This window comes from Panthera onca, chromosome E1, assembly GCF_046562875.1.
Source record: "Panthera onca isolate mPanOnc1 chromosome E1, mPanOnc1 haplotype 2, whole genome shotgun sequence".
In the NCBI taxonomy this organism is placed as follows: Eukaryota; Metazoa; Chordata; class Mammalia; order Carnivora; family Felidae; genus Panthera; species Panthera onca.
Window position 1 is genome coordinate 58,591,616 of NC_138352.1, and position 16,462 is coordinate 58,608,077.

Here is a 16,462-nt window from a genome sequence, read left to right on the forward strand (position 1 = left end):
AGAGTACATTTTCGCCAGAGCCTGGATCCTGGGAAGCCGTTTCCACAGGGCCTGGGTCTAGAACCTTCCATTCTGCCCCCTCGCACCTCGAGGGGTATCAGGTCTACTCCCTCCAGGTGTCACCACTTTCTCAGCCTTGCCTCTCCCAGCACCCACAGAGAACAGCCCCAGGATTCTGGGCAAGGGGCACGTGTTTTCTGCTCCCCTTTCCCTGAAGATGTAGTGTCTTTTCCTCCACAGGCCAGCATGCAGGGCCTGCTCTGGCCTTTCCCTACACCCTCTTGCCCGGGTGCCTTTCTTCTCTCTCCATTCTCCAGACCCTCTCCATACAAACTCTTGTCCCCATTTTCAGCAAAAACCAACCTGGAGCCACTGCAGGAGGGAGGGACACACAGTTGAGGTGTAGACATGGGTAGCATGGCCATGGGAAGGGCATCATAGAACCCACAGGCCAAAGCCTGCCTGAGGAAGCCCCGGGAGGGCCTCCAAGCTCAGTAGCCCGATCTGGCCCCTGCCCGGGCAGGGACACGCCTGGTGGCCAGGGGTCACCAGGCCAGATTATAAAAGTACCCTTCAACCATTCTTCCAGGACCCGGACACAATAATCGTGGGAGGAGGAGAGGCCAGGTAACACTGAGCCCATTTTTCAGAGGAAAAGAATCGGAGGTGAACTGTCTTCTCCCAGATCCATAAGGGAAGTAACGTGTCAGGGCCAGGCCCCAAACTCTGATCGTCTGCCCCAAAGCTGGGGCTCTTTCCAACCCCAATTCTTCTCCCATGGTGGCAAAGAGGACACAGGATGCTAAGGAGAAGCAGGGGCCTTTATTGGGGTCTGGCAGATGTGGTGGAGGTGGGGGTGGAATCCCAGGCCCGGGGCCTAGGAAAAGGCAGAGAAGAGGCAAAGGGCCCTAGGAGCAGGAACCCAGCCCTCCCTGCCTCCACCCTGCAGCCCCTCCCCCACCCCAGGTTCCTTACTCCAGCCTCCCCCTGCCTCTGGGAACACAGCACCAAGAATGGACAAGCAGGACCCTCCAGGGCCACCGCTTGGAGCGGAGTGCAGGATCCAGACTTCTGTCTGCCCACAGTGGGAGATCTGGGGAGCTCAATGCACCCTTCTCCACCAGGATAAAGTGGGAACGCGCCTTCTGTCCCCCAGAACAGAGCAGACTCTTTTCTCTGTGATGGGGGGGAGAGGAGTGAAGCTTGGGCCTCGACGTAGAACCTGGGAAGAGGCTGGAGGTGACATCCCCAGAGGAGCTTCTAGACCCCACCTTTGCACTTGCAGGGTCTCCGCTTTTCCTTCCCATCAACTCTGGTGAGCGGTTCAGAGTCTGGGCAGGGGCAACTGGTGGGCCAACGGGGATCTGCTCCAAAGACATCTGCGGGCTTCAGAGTGAGGGTTTCCCCAACACCAAATTCATCTATATGTACACAGGGCAGCACCCACCGGCAGTAGGGGAGCAGCGGCCAGGGCTAGTAAGAGTAGCCACCCTTGGGGCCAAAGGGCTGGGCAGGGCCAGCCAGCTCTGGGAGGTAGGCAGGGCTCTCGTCCAAGTGGGACAAAGGGACTGTGTCCTCCTCACTGACTGGCCGGTCAAACTCGGCCTTGAGGGCTGGACGCTGATTGTCCGGGAAGGCCAGGGAGAAGAGGGCCTCAGGCTCACACACAAACTTGTACACGTAGCGCTCACCAGCCACCTGTGGGAAGAGAGGGGCTGGGTGGGTCTAGCTCTCCCTCCAGGTGAGTGTGGGTTGGGGGACGCAGCCCTGGGCCAGGTCCCAGCAGGTGCGTGGGGCACATCTCTCCCGTGCCGGCTCCTCCGAGAAGCCAGCTCCCCACAGAGTTCCCATTCTCCAATCTCAATGTCTCCACACTTTGGGCTTTTCACTTACTGTTTGAGCACTTTTTTGGGGAGAGGGAAATCTTGTCCACAGTTTCTCATTCCCTCTGTCCGGTTCATCATTGGCTCCCACCAACTTGCTGAGAAATGCTCCCCTGCCCCCATCACCTTCCCACAGTTACTGCCTCTCACCCGCCCCGGCCCTGGGGCCTCGGCCCCTCACCTTCTGCATGATGCCTTTTTCATAGTAGTATCGGAGCGAGCGGCTCAGTTTGTCGTAGTTCATGGCCGGCCGGTTTTTCTGGATGCCCCAGAGCCTGGCAACCTGGGGACGGGACAGAGGTTTGGGATGCTGGTGCTGGCTCAGCAGACAAAAACGGGGGGCAGGTCAGAAAGAGCACCTGAGATTCTTCGTGCAAAACAGAAGCTGGCCCTGCAGACCAAGCAGCAGCCCACAGACCCAGGTTTGACAAGAATTCAGGTCAGGGGAGGCATGTGCCGCATTCCCAGATCCTGTTATCTCCAGGCCCCAGAGGTGTTGGGAGGAGAGGTGGGGACATCTGGGAGGCCCACCTCCTCGGGCTCTATTAGTTTGAACTCCATCCCCCGGCCAGTCCAGGCGATGAAGTGGGCATTCGTTGGGTCATCCAGCAGGGCCACCAGAAATTGCCACAGTTGCAAGGCGCCCCTGCGCTGGTAGGGCGGTCCCTCTCGGAACGCTCCGACCCCTTCCTGCTTGATGTCTCCTGGGGAACACAGAAAGCAGGTGTCAGGTTTGTGCCTCCTGGTCCCCCAAGTAACCCCATCTCCCCTCCCCAGCGGTATTGTGATTCTCGGGGTGGGGGGTGGGGACACAGAAGGCAAGGGTAAGACCCTGGCCCTTTCGTAGTCACTTCTCTGACCTTCAAATTTCTCAGGGACAACACAGACATCATCTGGGAATGGTCGAAGAGGTTTCTCATAGCCATAACCTTGAGGAGGAAGTTGGGGGTCACTCAGATCTGGGAGCTCATCGATATGAGCCTCCAGAGAGTCCAGAGGGACTCCTGCACAGGAGACCCTCCCCGACAGCATGACTCCCTCCTCCACCTTGGAGGGCTTGGCGGAGAGGAGGGGGCTGCCTTACCCATGGCCCCGTCGCCTGGAGAGTGTCCGGAGAAACCCTCCGTGTGAAGATACATTGATGCACACCCAGGGACATCTGGGAGGGGAGGAGAGAAGAAAGGGTGATGTTACAGGTGGCTGCGGTGGGGGCAGCAGTCCTACTCACATTCGAGAACTCCTTCCTGCCAGCCTGCTTTCCGGTTCTTTTCCCAGCTGCCTGCCAACCACCAAATCCCAAGGCAAGTTCACCCAGAGGGGGCACAAGGCTTGAAACTCTCAGCTTGAAGTTTGGGCCAGAGGGCATGGCCAGCAGCAGCTGGGCCTGGCAAACTGTTGCACAAGGCCCAAGATTCCAGGGAACAGCTGTTTCCTGTGAGTTTAGGGGGAGGAGGAAGGGGAGGGATGAACCTCCGGGGAAAGGGTTCAGTGTCCATACCTAAGACTCCCTTGGAATGGGCTAACCTCCGGTCAGCAGGTTGGGTTTCTAGCTGTGTGTGTGTGTGTGTGTGTGTGTGTGTGTGTGTGTGAGAGAGAGAGAGAGAGAGAGAGAGAGAGCGCGAGCACACTGAGCATGTGTTTAGGGAGGGAGGAAACGGAGGTCAGGGGCTGGGGGAAGACCAGCAGGTAGGTAGGGAAGGAGAGGGGGAGAGGGAGAGAGAGGGAGAGGGGGAGAGGGAGGAAGGGGGGAGAGCGAGAGCACGCCAGAAGCCAGAATGTATCTGTATCTGGGGACAAGGCAGTGGGCACTGGGCCGTGTTTTTTTCATTTCTGACAGCAGAGCATATTCACTCCCTTTTCATTCTACTCCCTAGGATGGAAATATCCCTACTCCACCTGGAGGAGGCGGCTGTGTGAAGCCACCCGTTCAAGTCCCAGCCCCTTCCCGCCCTACCCCCTCCACTCCCACCTATGAATGAGATGGTGAAACCCGACACCTCCGGGAGGAGGCGGGAGGGTGGGCTCATTCATGCCTCCATTTTGTGAATGGAATTCCTGACTCCATTGAGAGGAAGCTGAAGGGGGAGGGGCAGGAGTTCAAGGGCATGTAACCAGATCTCCTCCGGTCTACATCCTTTGAAGGTCAGCAGCGAGAGCGTTTCCCTCCTCCTTCCTCCACCTCACTGCCTGGTGAGACTCAGCTAATGCCCCGGGTTTGAGGAGAGGTGGGCCTTTCTGGTTCTCACTGGGGTAGCCCTGGATTGGGGAGGGGGGGGGGGAGTTGTGGTTCATCCCCCTACCCCTGAAAGACTGGACATCAGGAAAAGGGAAATTCGAAAGCTCGAGCCAGCTCTGCGCCTACTCGAACCTCAGTATTTATTTTTCTCATACAAGCTGGCAGATGAATTCAAATTTGGGGATGGCAACAGTGGAACAGAAACCAAGGTTTTCTGGGTCCCTCCTAAATGAGAAAGGCCCTCCCTTCGGGACTTGAAGCTTTGAATTCCAGCTGTTTATGAATGTGGCTGAGCGTATCTCACTCCTGTCCACAGCCAGGCGGAACTAGCAGTCCTATTTCGGTATCCGGCCCCATCAACCCGGAGGCCCCAACAAGAAGGTGGAAACCACACAGTCACCCCGCGTTCCAGTTGGGAACTGAGCCTGGCTAGCTGCGGGTTCATGTTTCTCTTCATTCAAATCCGTTTATGTGTTTCGGATTCTGTGGGGACTGGGACACATCCTATTCATCACTGTGTCTTCCAGGGCCACAAGCCCACACTCCAGGCCGGTAAGGTCATTATAACCTCAAACCCTTGCTGAAGAGAAACAGGAAGAAAGGCTTCCTAGGAAGTCACAAGCTGCCTGAGGGCAAGGACCTGCAAACCACTCATCTTTTATATGAGTACAAGTTTGCTGACTGGAAAATGACAATTGTTTTGAACCTCCATTAAAAAAAAGCGAGTGGTTGGGTGGGTTGGAGGTAGGCACTGGTAAATGGGCGTGGGGGTGGGTGGGGAAAACACTTGGGAGACATTCGGGGTCTAGTGGAACCGTCCATTTGATCACATGCCACCCTCCCCGGCGATCCCCCCCAAACTCCTCCTCCCCCTCCCCGGGAGCATTTCTTACCAGAGTCGTAGGTGAAGTCCTTCTGCTCCTGTTTGATCACCACCCCCGCCCCTGGGTACCTGTGCCCGCTGACTCCACCCTGGCCCACTGGCGGCTGGCCCGCCTGTTCGTACAGGGGGTCAAGGTATTCCTGCTTGAAGGTCTGCTGGGGGTAGGGTGGGCAGGGCTCCGACAGCTGGTGTGGGTAGGGGGCCGGGAGGGGTTCCCGGCCCCCTCCCTGGGAGGATGTGAGGGGGTGGCAAATATCCAAGGGTTGCTGGAAGACAGAGCTGGGTGTGGTTGGAGGGAGAAGGAAGAAGAGATTAATTTGAGCCGTGCTGGGTCCTCGCGCCGGCCACCCCCAGAGCTTGCAGAGCGGGCTCAGTTGTGTGTGTGTGTGTGTGTGTGTGTGTGTGTGTGTGTGTGTGTCAGGGTTGGGGGTGGGGTGTCGACATCCCTTCTTCCCTACCTCCCCCCACGCCAGGTCTCTTAAGGGCAGGTGGAGAACACTCAGGGATTGAGGAAGAACTGGTGAGGCCCGGGCCCCCAGGTTCTGTGCGTCTCCTGGCCGCCTCCTTACCTATGCTCCCCGACGTACCCATGGCCAGGGTGGGGCTGGGAGGTGCCGGAGGATCTCAGGAAACTCCGTTGTTCTGCCCGGGAGAAGGGCTGCAGGGGCGACTGTCCAGGGGCACCGGGGGCGGGGGACTTGATGGCGATTTGTCTAGGGGGGTCATAGGCACTGGAGTTGAGGGGGAGATGGGGGTGAGGGGGCAGAGAAGCTGGGCGAGCATCTTTGAACCCTTTATCCCCCCGGGAAGTGAGTCACAGGGATCAGGGGAGGAGGACGAGTAGAAGGTGCTGGGAAAGGCCCGGGCCCCAAGCGAACTCTTTTTCTCCTTTTGTGAATCCTGAGAATGCCTCTCCCCTGGGTGGGCCGGTGGCTTCCTCGGGTGGAAGGGCTCTGCCCAGGCCTTGACACACACATCCCTTGAACCCCCTTGCTGCGTTCTTCCTCCCGCCAACTCAGAGGAAATCCTGAGCCGTGGGGCTCCCCTTACAGGGGCTCAGAAATCCTTTCTGTGGTCTATGTGGCAGTGCATCTGCCGCCTTTCGCCCTCCCCCCCCCATCCCGGCCCTTCACCAGGGCCAGGCTGGGGCTTACCTGGAATAAAGGCACTGCTCGCCATGGTGGTAGGGGAGTGGCAGCTTCCTGCTGCAGGACAGGGCCGGGTCTGTGCGGGGACTCTGGGGCTCCTTCTTGATCCTGGTGGGGGGGCTGTGGAAAGCTACTGCAGGGGTGAGGGGTGGGGGTGGGGGCAGAACAAGGCCAGAGCGGGTCACAGAAGAGGCCAGAAGAGCTCCTGACACCTTCTGCTCTTTGATGGCCAGCTGGGTGACCTGTGCAGACTCAGCCCCTCTCTGGGTCTCAGTTTTCAGAGACTCACGGTCAGACAGTTGGGCTGTTGACGCCATGTCTAGCTTTATACGTCGGGCTGATGTCCAATATTAACCAAAGAAACTGTCCAAAATCCAACATTTACTACAACCCCAACCCCCAAAAAAACACCTTTGTAGGATTGAGCACCTCCAACCCAGGGCCTGTGGTTTGCCTGAGCGCCCTGGAAAATTCCAAAGGAGAGAGATGTTTTCTTATTTGGTGCTCTAAAGAATCTTTCTTTTCCCGGTTGAGGTTGGATATTAGCCTACTTGCACGTCAGCTGACCAACATTAAACACATGGTCCTGATTCTCTGTGAAGACTAGTCTCTCCTGTGGCCCCCGCTGGGTCTGCAAACCCCAGCCACCAGGCCGCACAGCACATTTGGTTCCAAGTCTGCTGAGCGCGAGGGTCTGTCTTCCTGCGTGGAGCCAAATGCCTGTGACTGACTGTTCCCTGTTTTCCATTATATGTGCCCTTACTGCATTTTATCAAAGACAGTTGAGACCGGAGTATCTGACAGTAAATCGGGGCTTCTCAACAGGACACTATTGACCTTTGGGCCAGATCATTCTTGTTGTGGGGGGCCGTCCTGAGCATTACGGGGTGTTCAGCAGCACCTCTGGCCTCCCTACCCACTAGATGCCTGTAGCACCCCACCCTCGGTTGTGACAACCCCAAACATCTACAGACGTTGCCCCGTGTCTCCTCGGGGGCAAAGTTGCTCCTGGGTGCGTGAAAGTAACTGAGAAAAGTAGAACCGGACCCTGCTGAGCTGGCCCAAGCCCCACATTTCGGAAACTGGGAACTGGGGGATCAGAGAGATGAAGTTCGCACGTCCCACAGCCAGGATGCAGAAAGCCCCGATTTGGACCAAGGGCCTCATCTCCCAGTTACTGAGTCCTGGAGTCCAAACCTAAGAATGGGGAGCCCTGTTCTCCCTTTCCTTTAGGAGGGAACAAGTTCATCTTTTGTGATTCTCTATCCCTATGACTCATTTCCTGCCCTCCCCTACTCCCCACTCCCTTGACCCAGGGCCCTCCACTCACAGTTTTCTGAATGGAAATCAGGAACGAACTGCTCATCACTGTCTGGTACCTGGGCTGCAGAGAGAGAGGTCAGAGGTGAGTCTGGGTGGGGCCCCCCCCATGGCAGTCCCCAGGAGACACCATTGCGGTGGCCTTGCAGATTAGCACCAGCCCAAGGGGAAAACAGCCTTCCTAGGACGCAAGGCAACCCCACCCCAGGTCCTAGCGCCCTCCATCTCTACGCTCCATTAAGACCCTGGAGGGCAGGCTGCAAGTTCCCAGAACCTGTCTGAGCAGATTCCAGAGTCTTTTCCTGGATGCTTTGTATTCATTCCCTCCATTTTCCTGAAGTGAAGGCAGCCCTGCCCCTCCCAGATCTCCCAGCAGAGTCACATCTGGGAGGGGCAGGCATTGCAGGATATCCTAATGAACCTAGAATAACATGGGGAGATTCTGTAGCTGGGCCGGGCCCCGGAATCTGTGTTTTATACAACCTCCCGGGTGAAATCTAGAACCTGGGGAAGAAGATGGAATAGAGGAAGGGTGGTGGTCCAAGAGAGGTGCATAAGAGGACAGTGGGAGAGGAAGTGGCTGGGGACACGGGCAGGTCCCCTTGCCTCCCGTCTGCAGCATGCAGCTAGGAGAGGAAGGTTTCCGAGCTTGGAGGTCTGAGAAGCATTCCCAGGGTGCCAGCATGGGTGGCACTGGGTTTGGGGGTTAGGCAGCAACAGAACAGCAGTTCATCCATGATCTCCAACCTGGATATTCCAGCTTTAATTTCTAGTGCTTACCCTGGTCTCTCCAATACCTTCAGGAGGGAATATAGCAGAGTCCCTCCCCTGACCCCAGAATCTTTGCCCCTCTCTCAAGAATAGTCAAAACAGAAGTGGGAAGGGGTAGACACCAAGAAGAACTCCCGGATACTCCAGGAAGAGAGTGGCTTGAAAGTGACATGGTGGTGGAAGCCAAGGAAGGAGACTGCTCTCAGAGTGGACAAGGAGGAAAGTGACGGAGAAGACAACCAGATCGAGAACGGCTGGGAAGGACAAAGGGCAGGAGGAGACGGCTGGAGAATACCTCCACTCCCAGCCCTGCACACACACACCCCAGCCTCTAGGCTTCCCAGTCAGCAGAGGCTCCATGGTTTCTTCCTGGGATTTCAGCCAGAGCCTCTATATTGGAACTCCCTGCTTCCGTGCTTACCTCCTACAGCAGGTGCCACACAGCTGTCAGAGTGGTCTTTCTGCAATAGAAGGCCCCTCCCTTTTCTCCTTGCTTAAAGCAGGGACCCCAAAGTCTTCTTCTCAGCAGGCCTCTGATGCCCCACATGGTCTGGCCTGCTTACCTGTCCGACCTGCCTCTCCTTGTCCTTCGTCTCCAGAGCTCTTCATTCCTCTTCCCCAAACCTTTGCCTGCCTGTATTTTTTTTTTCCTGGCCACTGAAGTCCTAGCTGTCACTTGGTCACTTCCTCAGACGTCTTCTCTGACCACCCACACCGAAGTGGTCCCTCTTGGCTACCCATCACTTCCCTTGTTTATTTTTGCCCTCGCATGTACAGCTACGTGCATGTATCTTATTAATTTACTTGCATCTCTTTAATTCATTTACTTTTATGGGTTTGTTGTCTACCTTCTCCACCTGAAAGTTAAGCTCCCTGAGGGCAGGGGCGTTTGCTTTCTCTGTCTTCCTGATACCCCAGCATCTGGAAAATGGGGTCTGGCTAAGAATAGATGCTCAATGCATTATTTGTGGACTATGTGAATAAACATACCACGATCCCATCCCCAGGCTGGTGGGAGCTGACACTGTGGACTGGGGAGCAAGAGTGGCAGAGATCCTAACAAATCAGCTCTTTCCTCTCCCTGAGGACATCCCCCTTCCCACACACAGGCTAACTTTAATAAAGGCAAGTCCTCCCTCCAGAGAAAGCACATCTCACAAGGGATGCTTTAGGCTGTGATCAATTGCCCGGCAGGAGGATTCTTCCCCAACTTGCTTTGAATATCAGATGTGCCAAGTACTTCAAGGTACGTTTATGGATAGTTGACATCTTGACAGAGGGACTGGACTGAAGGGTTTAAGAATCAGAAGCCACCAGCAGCTAAAGAAGGACTCCCGAGAAGTCAGCGGGAAACTATTCCAAAGTGATCAAATAAATGAGTAGGACACGAAGTCCCCTGGCAAAAACACACAGGCAGCATCTATCTATTCAGAAGCACAGCTGAGGCACGAAGGCAACCATCCCCCAAACTGACCCAAATCAAGAATCCCCAGGGCATTAAAAGTACATATCCCTGGGGCGCCTGGGTGGCTCAGTTCAGCTGGGGTCATGATCCCAGGGTTGTGGGATCAAGCTCCGCGTCGGGCTCCACACTGAGTGTAGAGCCTGCTTGAGATTCTCTCTCTCTCCCTCTGCCCCTCATCCCTGCTCTCTCTAGCTGAAGTAAATACAATGAAAAAAAGAAAAAGAAGAAAGAGTACACATTCCTGGGGCCCCTGGCTGGCTCACTAGGTAGGTGGAGCATGTGACTCTTCGAGCCCCACGTTGGGTGTAAAGTTTGCTTAAACATGCACACACTCCCGGTCCCCACCCCTGGAGAATCTAATTCCATAGGCAGGGTTGAAGCCCAGGCACCTGTACTTTTAACAAGCACCCCTGGTGGCCCATAAGAACAGGCAGGTTTGAGGGGCGCCTCACGGTCATGCGATCAAGCCCCTCTTTGAGTGTCCACACTGAGTGTGGAGCCTGCTTGAAATTCTCTCCCCGGCCTCCCCTGCGCTCGCTCTCTCTCGCTCTCTCTCTCTCTCTTAAAAAAAAAAAAAAAAAGTCAGGTTTGGGAAACACGAGATAAAAGGAAGGAGCAAACCTTGCTCTGGGACGCAAGGGCCAAGTTCATCCCCGATGTGCCCTCTGGCCCAGCCACGGGCAATACCCCCCAAATTGGCAGGATGGGGGTGATGAAGCAGGATAAGCAACCTTCCCATCCCTGCTACCTAGGCAAGGAGGGAGGGTCCCCAGGGCAGGGGAGGTGCAGAGCGTGGGGGAGGCTGACGCATTCTGGGCCCCCTTTGGGGCTTCATTACCTGCCAGTTTCCATTGAGGTAATGGGCTGGGGGCATCTCCTGCTGGCGTCACAGGCCAGTCACAGGCCAGTTCACATGACTCTAGAGAGCCCTAGGGGTCATCCTGCCTTCCCTCCCGCCTCAGGTCCCGGAGGTTTGACCCCAATGTCCACTCCGCAGCAGTCCCCGGGGAGGCCCCTCCCCCCAGCACACAGCCCCTCCTCCCAAAGAGAGGCCATCCTCTTCCCAGGGCCAGGAGAAATCAGCCAAGGCAAAAATGGGCTGTGATGTGAACCCCAGTCTCTGCTTGGCTCCTGCCCAGAACACTGGCTTCTCAAACCAAAAGGATAGGAGAGGGGCCTCAATCAGAGACTGTCCACAAGGATAGAAATAGGAACAGGAACACCGAGCCCCGAGTTCCTGGAGAGCAGGAGAATTTCTAATTACCGTGTTTGGTCTTGAGTGTATGCCATTTTATTTATTTGTTGACTTGGCTGAGTTTTGGCTGCCGAGCTAGTGTGCCAGGGTCTACCCCCAACTCCATCCTGGCACTAAGGTGGAGTTTATCTGCCCGGGGACATGGCAGATGATTACGGAGGGGGTGGAAAAAGTGCCATGCCAGCATAATGCCCAGAAAGAGAGAATTTGGGGGATCATCCCTCCAATATGGGGGTCAGTAGAAGAGAAGGGGCTTGGAAGCCTCCCAGGCTGGGCTCCAAGAGAAGCAGGTTAAAATAACCAAGCAGCTTAAGCTCACCCCAGGTTAGCCACCTACCTACACCATATACGCCCCATCATCTTCTCCCCTTCCTGGGGCCCCATCACAGGGTGAAGGGGCCTCTTCAGGAGTTCCAGTAGAAGTAGGGGGAGGCATTCTCCAGGGCTTCTGCTCCACTGTGTCACCACTGGCCTTGTCACTCACCCTTACCCTGCCCCCACCCTGGTAGCCTCTGTACAGGAAGGAACCAGTTCTCTATCTATGGAGGGACATTTGTCCCCAAGAGCCTTCTGGAAGGGGAGGAGACAGAAAGATGTAGAAGGAGGCATTGTAGCTAGGAAAAACTGGGGGAGGGGATTAACCCCATCTTGCTCCACGGACACGCTGAGGCACCAGCGTGCAAGCACACAGATTCACACACACCCTAATTCCTTTTACTGTACGGCAGCACACGGGTGAAACACATCTTCCGTGCACACCCTTCACACACTAGGGTCTCTTTTTCGGCTTGCAAAAACGATGGGGGAAAACCAAAGGGCAAAGGGACTGGAGAACTTGGAGGAAGATTTGGGAGCCGTAAACCTTCTGAAAAGGGGAGCACAGACCCACCCCTTTAAGAACCTCATAAAAGCTATGGATCTTCTCTTCCTAGAAAAATCCACATTGCTTTGTGTATGGTGCACCCCTAACGATTTTACACAGTATCAGAGGGCTTAAGGACCCCTGCAACCTATCCACACAGATTCTGCAAATCCACAGACTCTACATTATAGACCCCAGCCTCATACAAAGGACATACGTGGTCCAGACTCAATGTTCCTTAATACCAAACAGAACAAAGTCATTGTCCCTGAGGGTTCCCGAAGGCTTCCGACAAGCCCAGAAAGGAACCTTCGACCAGAAGCAGTACATTTTTTACCATAACCAGGCACAGCTTGGGCTCAGCCTGCCCGAACCTGGGTTTCCCTACAGCAGCCTGATCCTTTCTCTAGCAACTCAACAGATACCCAAAAACAGACACACCCTCTTAGCCTTACTTCAAACCGCCCCCCGCCCCCCATCCCCGGCCACTGTCTAGAAAAACCTCAAACCCAAAGATGTCTAAGTTGTCTCTACAGAGCCCCACTCACACTCACCCCTAAATAAGCCCGGACGCCAGACTGAACCCACAACCACATCCTCTCGGACCCAGCCTGGCATCCCCTGAATTCTTCACAGCCCCACCCACACTACTAGGACTCACCGCATCTCTCCAAATTGGGGCTTAAAAAAAAAAATCAAACTTGCGAAGGGGAGGTTGGGCTCCGGGTCCCACTCCTCCTGGTGCACCCCACCACTGGCAAGTTTCCAAAGAAGCTAGACCCCTCCCTACCACCCCAAAGCTCCCCCCTGGGCTTCGGGAGTCACTGACCTGGTGGGAAGAGGCAGGAGAGGAGGCTGGGGTGGTGCTGGGATGGTGCAGGGGGACAAGGCCCCGGCAGCTGCATCTGTCTCCGCAGAGAGAGTGAGGAGCCAGTGGCCTCAGCATCCCCCTCTCAGGCCTGGCCATCCATCGCCAGCTGGGAACCTGAGCTGCTCCCTCAGAAGGAAGGAGAGGGAACCAAGGAGATCCCCACCCCCACCTCCCCACCCACTGGATTTAAATGTACAGGGACTCCCAGGGCAGCAGCATTGAAACACACACACTCGCCCTCACACTGACACATGCACAGTCTCTAGACCCCCCACCGCCAAGGGGTGGGGCTTCCAAGGTTGAGAGAACGTTTTCCTTCCCTTCCCATTCCAGAACCAGGCACAAATGGACCAGCTGCTGCCAAAATGCCCACCTCCGAGTCTGCCCTTAAATCACAGCCCTGGGAGCTGCCCACTGTGGGGAGCACAGGGACCCTCCGCTGACAGACAAGAAGCCTGGCAAGCCAGACAGAAATCAGGCATTGGGAAAGGAAGTCTTTGAGAGACTGTGGAAACTGACACCCCTGCGTTCTTCAGCTCCAGCCCAGCTCCGGAACCTCGGGAGGAGGATGGGCCGACAGGGCATACTCTGACTGTCACTCAGGGCTGGGCACATGGGGCTTGCAGTTGGGAGAAGATGTGTATAATACCCCAGATCCGTGTGTAATACCCCAGATCCCTCCAGCACCCATGCAGCCATTGGCCACAAATTCTACAAAACGTCCTGAGTGTTTGCTCCATGCTAAATAGTCGTTCCATTAATACACATATTTTGGGGATACCACGGTAGTCAAGACAGATAGTCTCACTCCAAGGATCCAGTCAGGGGTCTTTCCCTTTTATCTGAAGGTTTTAAAGATGGTTCCAGAGGAGCTGGGTTTGAGCTTTAAAAATCACCAGATACCCAGGTGGAAGGATGGCGAGATCTTAAAGGAAAGCCCTTAGAAACGGGTTCCCAGTGGGCAGTGGTTTCTTGGTTTCCAGAGTGTTAAAATAAAAGGACCCTAAGATGGGGGTATTAACCCTTCCCTTTCAGAGACGGTCTAAATACCATAAGGCTTCTACCTGCAACCCCACCAGCGACACCCTGAGGCTCCACCAAAACACACCAGTGGATCCAACCAGAAAACACTCGGAACCCACCTCCCTACCCGGAGAAGGCCCAGCTCCTGACCCCTCCCCAGCCAGCTCGCAGCTAACCCCTCCGCAAACACCCCAGCCAAAGCAGGGGGAATTTGCCTAGGGCAGAGGTATTCAGGAGGGAAGGAGGAGGGAGGATCACATGCCATCAGAATTACAATCAAGGCTGTTTGGGGGGGAAGCCCTGGGCCCTCTCTGCCAAAGTGCCGCAAAAAGGAATTATTTAAACTTTTGTTGTGCTTTTGGCTCAGACAGTAAATTGTTTAGCATTGGGGGTTGGAAAGAGGAGAAACCAAGGGGGGTGAAAATCAATGTTTTGGCAACTCCAGCACATAGGTTACATATTAATTGCTCTTTCTCCCCACCCTCCTGTCTCTTATCCGCCCCCCACCCCCAACACACCAACACACACCTTGGCCTGGTGTCTGCTGCTTAACCAACTTTGCAAATGAAAATTTCTACCAGGAAAACGGGCCTGGGGCCAAGTTCCATTCAAATAAGCAAATACCCCACACAATGGTCTGATTCATCCCCAGGCCTAGTTACACAAGCCTGGCTCAGGGCAGAGAAAATAAATATCAATATAAGTGTCCACACTGGGCGCTGGGGAGAGCGGGGAGTAGGAACTGGGGGCGGGGTGGGGGGGGGGTCTTGGAGAGCTCCTTGAGGCGGGGAGAGAGAAGTGGGTTAGGTTGGAATACCAATTCCAGAGAATTCCTCACCCCAATAATAGAGAAAAGGTCACAAAACTACTCACCTTCAGCGAGCCACGTCTCCTGGAAGTGACTGAGATCCTGGAAGAGATCTGAGGGGTGAATAATGGAATTGGAGAAGGTGAGGTGGAGGTGATGGTGAGAGGGAGGGAGCCCTAGCAAGCCGGGTGGCCCTCCCCCCTTGGTGGTAGGGGCCCAAGAATGATCAGAATCCCTTGGAGGGGACTCCTTTGGGGAACGAGGTGGGGGCTCCGGGATCGGCCCTCTGGGTGTGCGAGGTGGGGAGGGTCACGATTTGTCTCTCCGGCTCTTTACCTTCGGAGTCGGGGGGCGGCAGGGAGCCCGGGTCCATGAGCTTTCCCTGCGGGACCATCAGCGCTTCGCGCAAGCTCCCATTTCCGGGCGATTTCTGCGGAGAAGGGGAAGAATGCCCCCGAGTCACCCCGAGGCCGCGGGGCCTGGGGGGCGGGGCTGGGGTCCCGGGGTGACACAGGGGCCGGTCAGCGCTGGACCGCCTTGGGGTCTCGGGGAAGGGGCTGTGGGGCGGGGTGCGGGGCGGGGGCGGGCGTGGAGGCCGGCGCGGCGCTCACGCTGCAGAAGGTGTAGGGCACTTGCTGGTCCAAGTATCCGCCTTTCATCCTCCGCTCCATCCGGCCGCTCCCTCCGGCCGCACGGCCAGGGCCCCGCGCGGGGGCAGAGACCTGGGGGCGGGGGGGCTGCGTTCGCACACCGTCCTGGGAAGGCATTGGGTGGGGGTGGGTAAGGGCAGCAGGGAGGGGCAGTCCCGAGGCTCTAGGTCCGACAGCAAAACTTCTCCGACTCACTCAGGCAATGGGGAGGTTTCCGCCTGCCGAGCTGAGCGCCGCCACCACTCCCCCTCCCGCCAAAGGAGGTCCCACCTGCTCCTGGGAGCCAGGCTCGGCGTTTCGGCTGCTTTCTGCAGCCCTGCTCTGCCCAAGCTCGGTTACATAAGACGTGTGTGTGTGTGTGTGTGTGTGTGTGCGCTCGCGCGCGGAGGAGCGGGCGAGGCGCTCACCATTCGCACGCCCACAACTCCCGCGCCCCCTCCAACCCGGAATCCCAGCGCCTCCCACCCCTTGCCCTAGAATCTGCGGAGGCGGCAGTTGAAGAGTGCAGCGTGTGTTGGAGATGGGGCGAGGAGTCACAGACGCTCTCCCTCCCTCCCCCTCCCGCAGCCTCACCTGAGGCCCGGGCGTCTGTCTTGGAGCCCCGGGGGCTCGAGAGCTTGCCCCGGGGCCGCACGGAGGGCCGCGGGGCTAGGCCGGAGCGAGGCAACCCCGGCCCTGGGTTCCCCGCGCACCCGCTTGTTTTCCGGGCGCCGCCGACAGTTGTGAGCCCGGGGGAGCCGCTGATTGGTGCATTTCCTTTGCCTCGGCCTCGACTCTCTCTCCAACCCCCACACCCCCACCCCGTTCCCTTTGTTTCATTGACTTTTGTGAATGAAACCCCAGGGCCGGGCACGCCCGCCAATCCGGAGACTCGCCCGGCCGAGCCGTGGGGGGCGGAGTTTCCCAGACGCGGGGGCCAATCAGGATGCAGGGGCTGGCTCCCGGCTTCATTCACGGCCTGGGCTCCCATTCATAAAAAAATAAACTCCTCAGCGGCCGGAGTTCATTCATAAAGAGCTGAGAGAAAAGGAGCCAAGCGAAGGACCCGAAGGCTTCACCGAGGGGTTGAGCGGTGTCCCTGGGTGTGAAGCTCAGCGAGCTCCTCGGGCTGGCCCGGCTGGCGTCTGCACACGTCTCTGCATCTGCGTGTACGTGGGAGTGTGAACATGCCTGTGTGTGCGCGCCCTGCGGGGAGGCGAGCGGACTTGTGCCCAGAGGAACAGTAATAACTAGCATTTATGAAGCACTTCGCTTCCACGTGCTCATTTCATTTCCATAACCTGGCGA

General features: G+C 56.6%; 1 protein-coding gene across 6 annotated transcripts; it reads right to left on the reverse strand.

Moving 5' to 3' along the window:
• Window positions 1–803: 803 nt before the first annotated feature.
• Window positions 804–15,983, reverse strand: ETV4 (ETS variant transcription factor 4). Of its 6 annotated transcripts, none has more exons than XM_060645967.3 (13): window positions 15,749–15,983; window positions 15,137–15,247; window positions 14,862–14,955; window positions 14,591–14,638; window positions 7,481–7,534; window positions 6,157–6,283; window positions 5,572–5,733; window positions 5,013–5,281; window positions 2,968–3,042; window positions 2,744–2,812; window positions 2,415–2,587; window positions 2,065–2,166; window positions 804–1,698 (listed from the first exon to the last, which is right to left on the reverse strand). In XM_060645967.3, the coding sequence occupies exons 2-13, from the start codon at window positions 15,194–15,196 to the stop codon at window positions 1,474–1,476; spliced, it is 1,458 nt and encodes a 485-aa protein (XP_060501950.1). In that variant the 5' UTR covers window positions 15,197–15,247; window positions 15,749–15,983; the 3' UTR covers window positions 804–1,473. The 6 variants fall into 6 exon arrangements, with proteins under 6 accessions (XP_060501950.1, XP_081647435.1, XP_060501951.1 ...); XM_081791309.1 differs by having other exon boundaries at window positions 5,572–5,715; window positions 15,137–15,280; XM_060645968.3 differs by having other exon boundaries at window positions 15,137–15,280.
• Between the last annotated feature and the right edge of the window lie 479 nt (window positions 15,984–16,462).

Excerpts from the sequence above, each read along its gene's own strand:
- ETV4 (XM_060645967.3), bottom strand. The coding sequence starts at position 15,196 with ATGGAGCGGAGGATGAAAGGCGGATACTTGGACCAGCAAGTGCCCTAC. Across the intron at positions 7,535-14,590 it reads GGAGACGTGGCTCGCTGAAG|CCCAGGTACCAGACAGTGAT; the intron begins GTGAGTAGTTTT and ends CTCTCTCTGCAG. Across the intron at positions 3,043-5,012 it reads GGACTTCACCTACGACTCTG|ATGTCCCTGGGTGTGCATCA; the intron begins GTAAGAAATGCT and ends CTCCCCTCCCAG.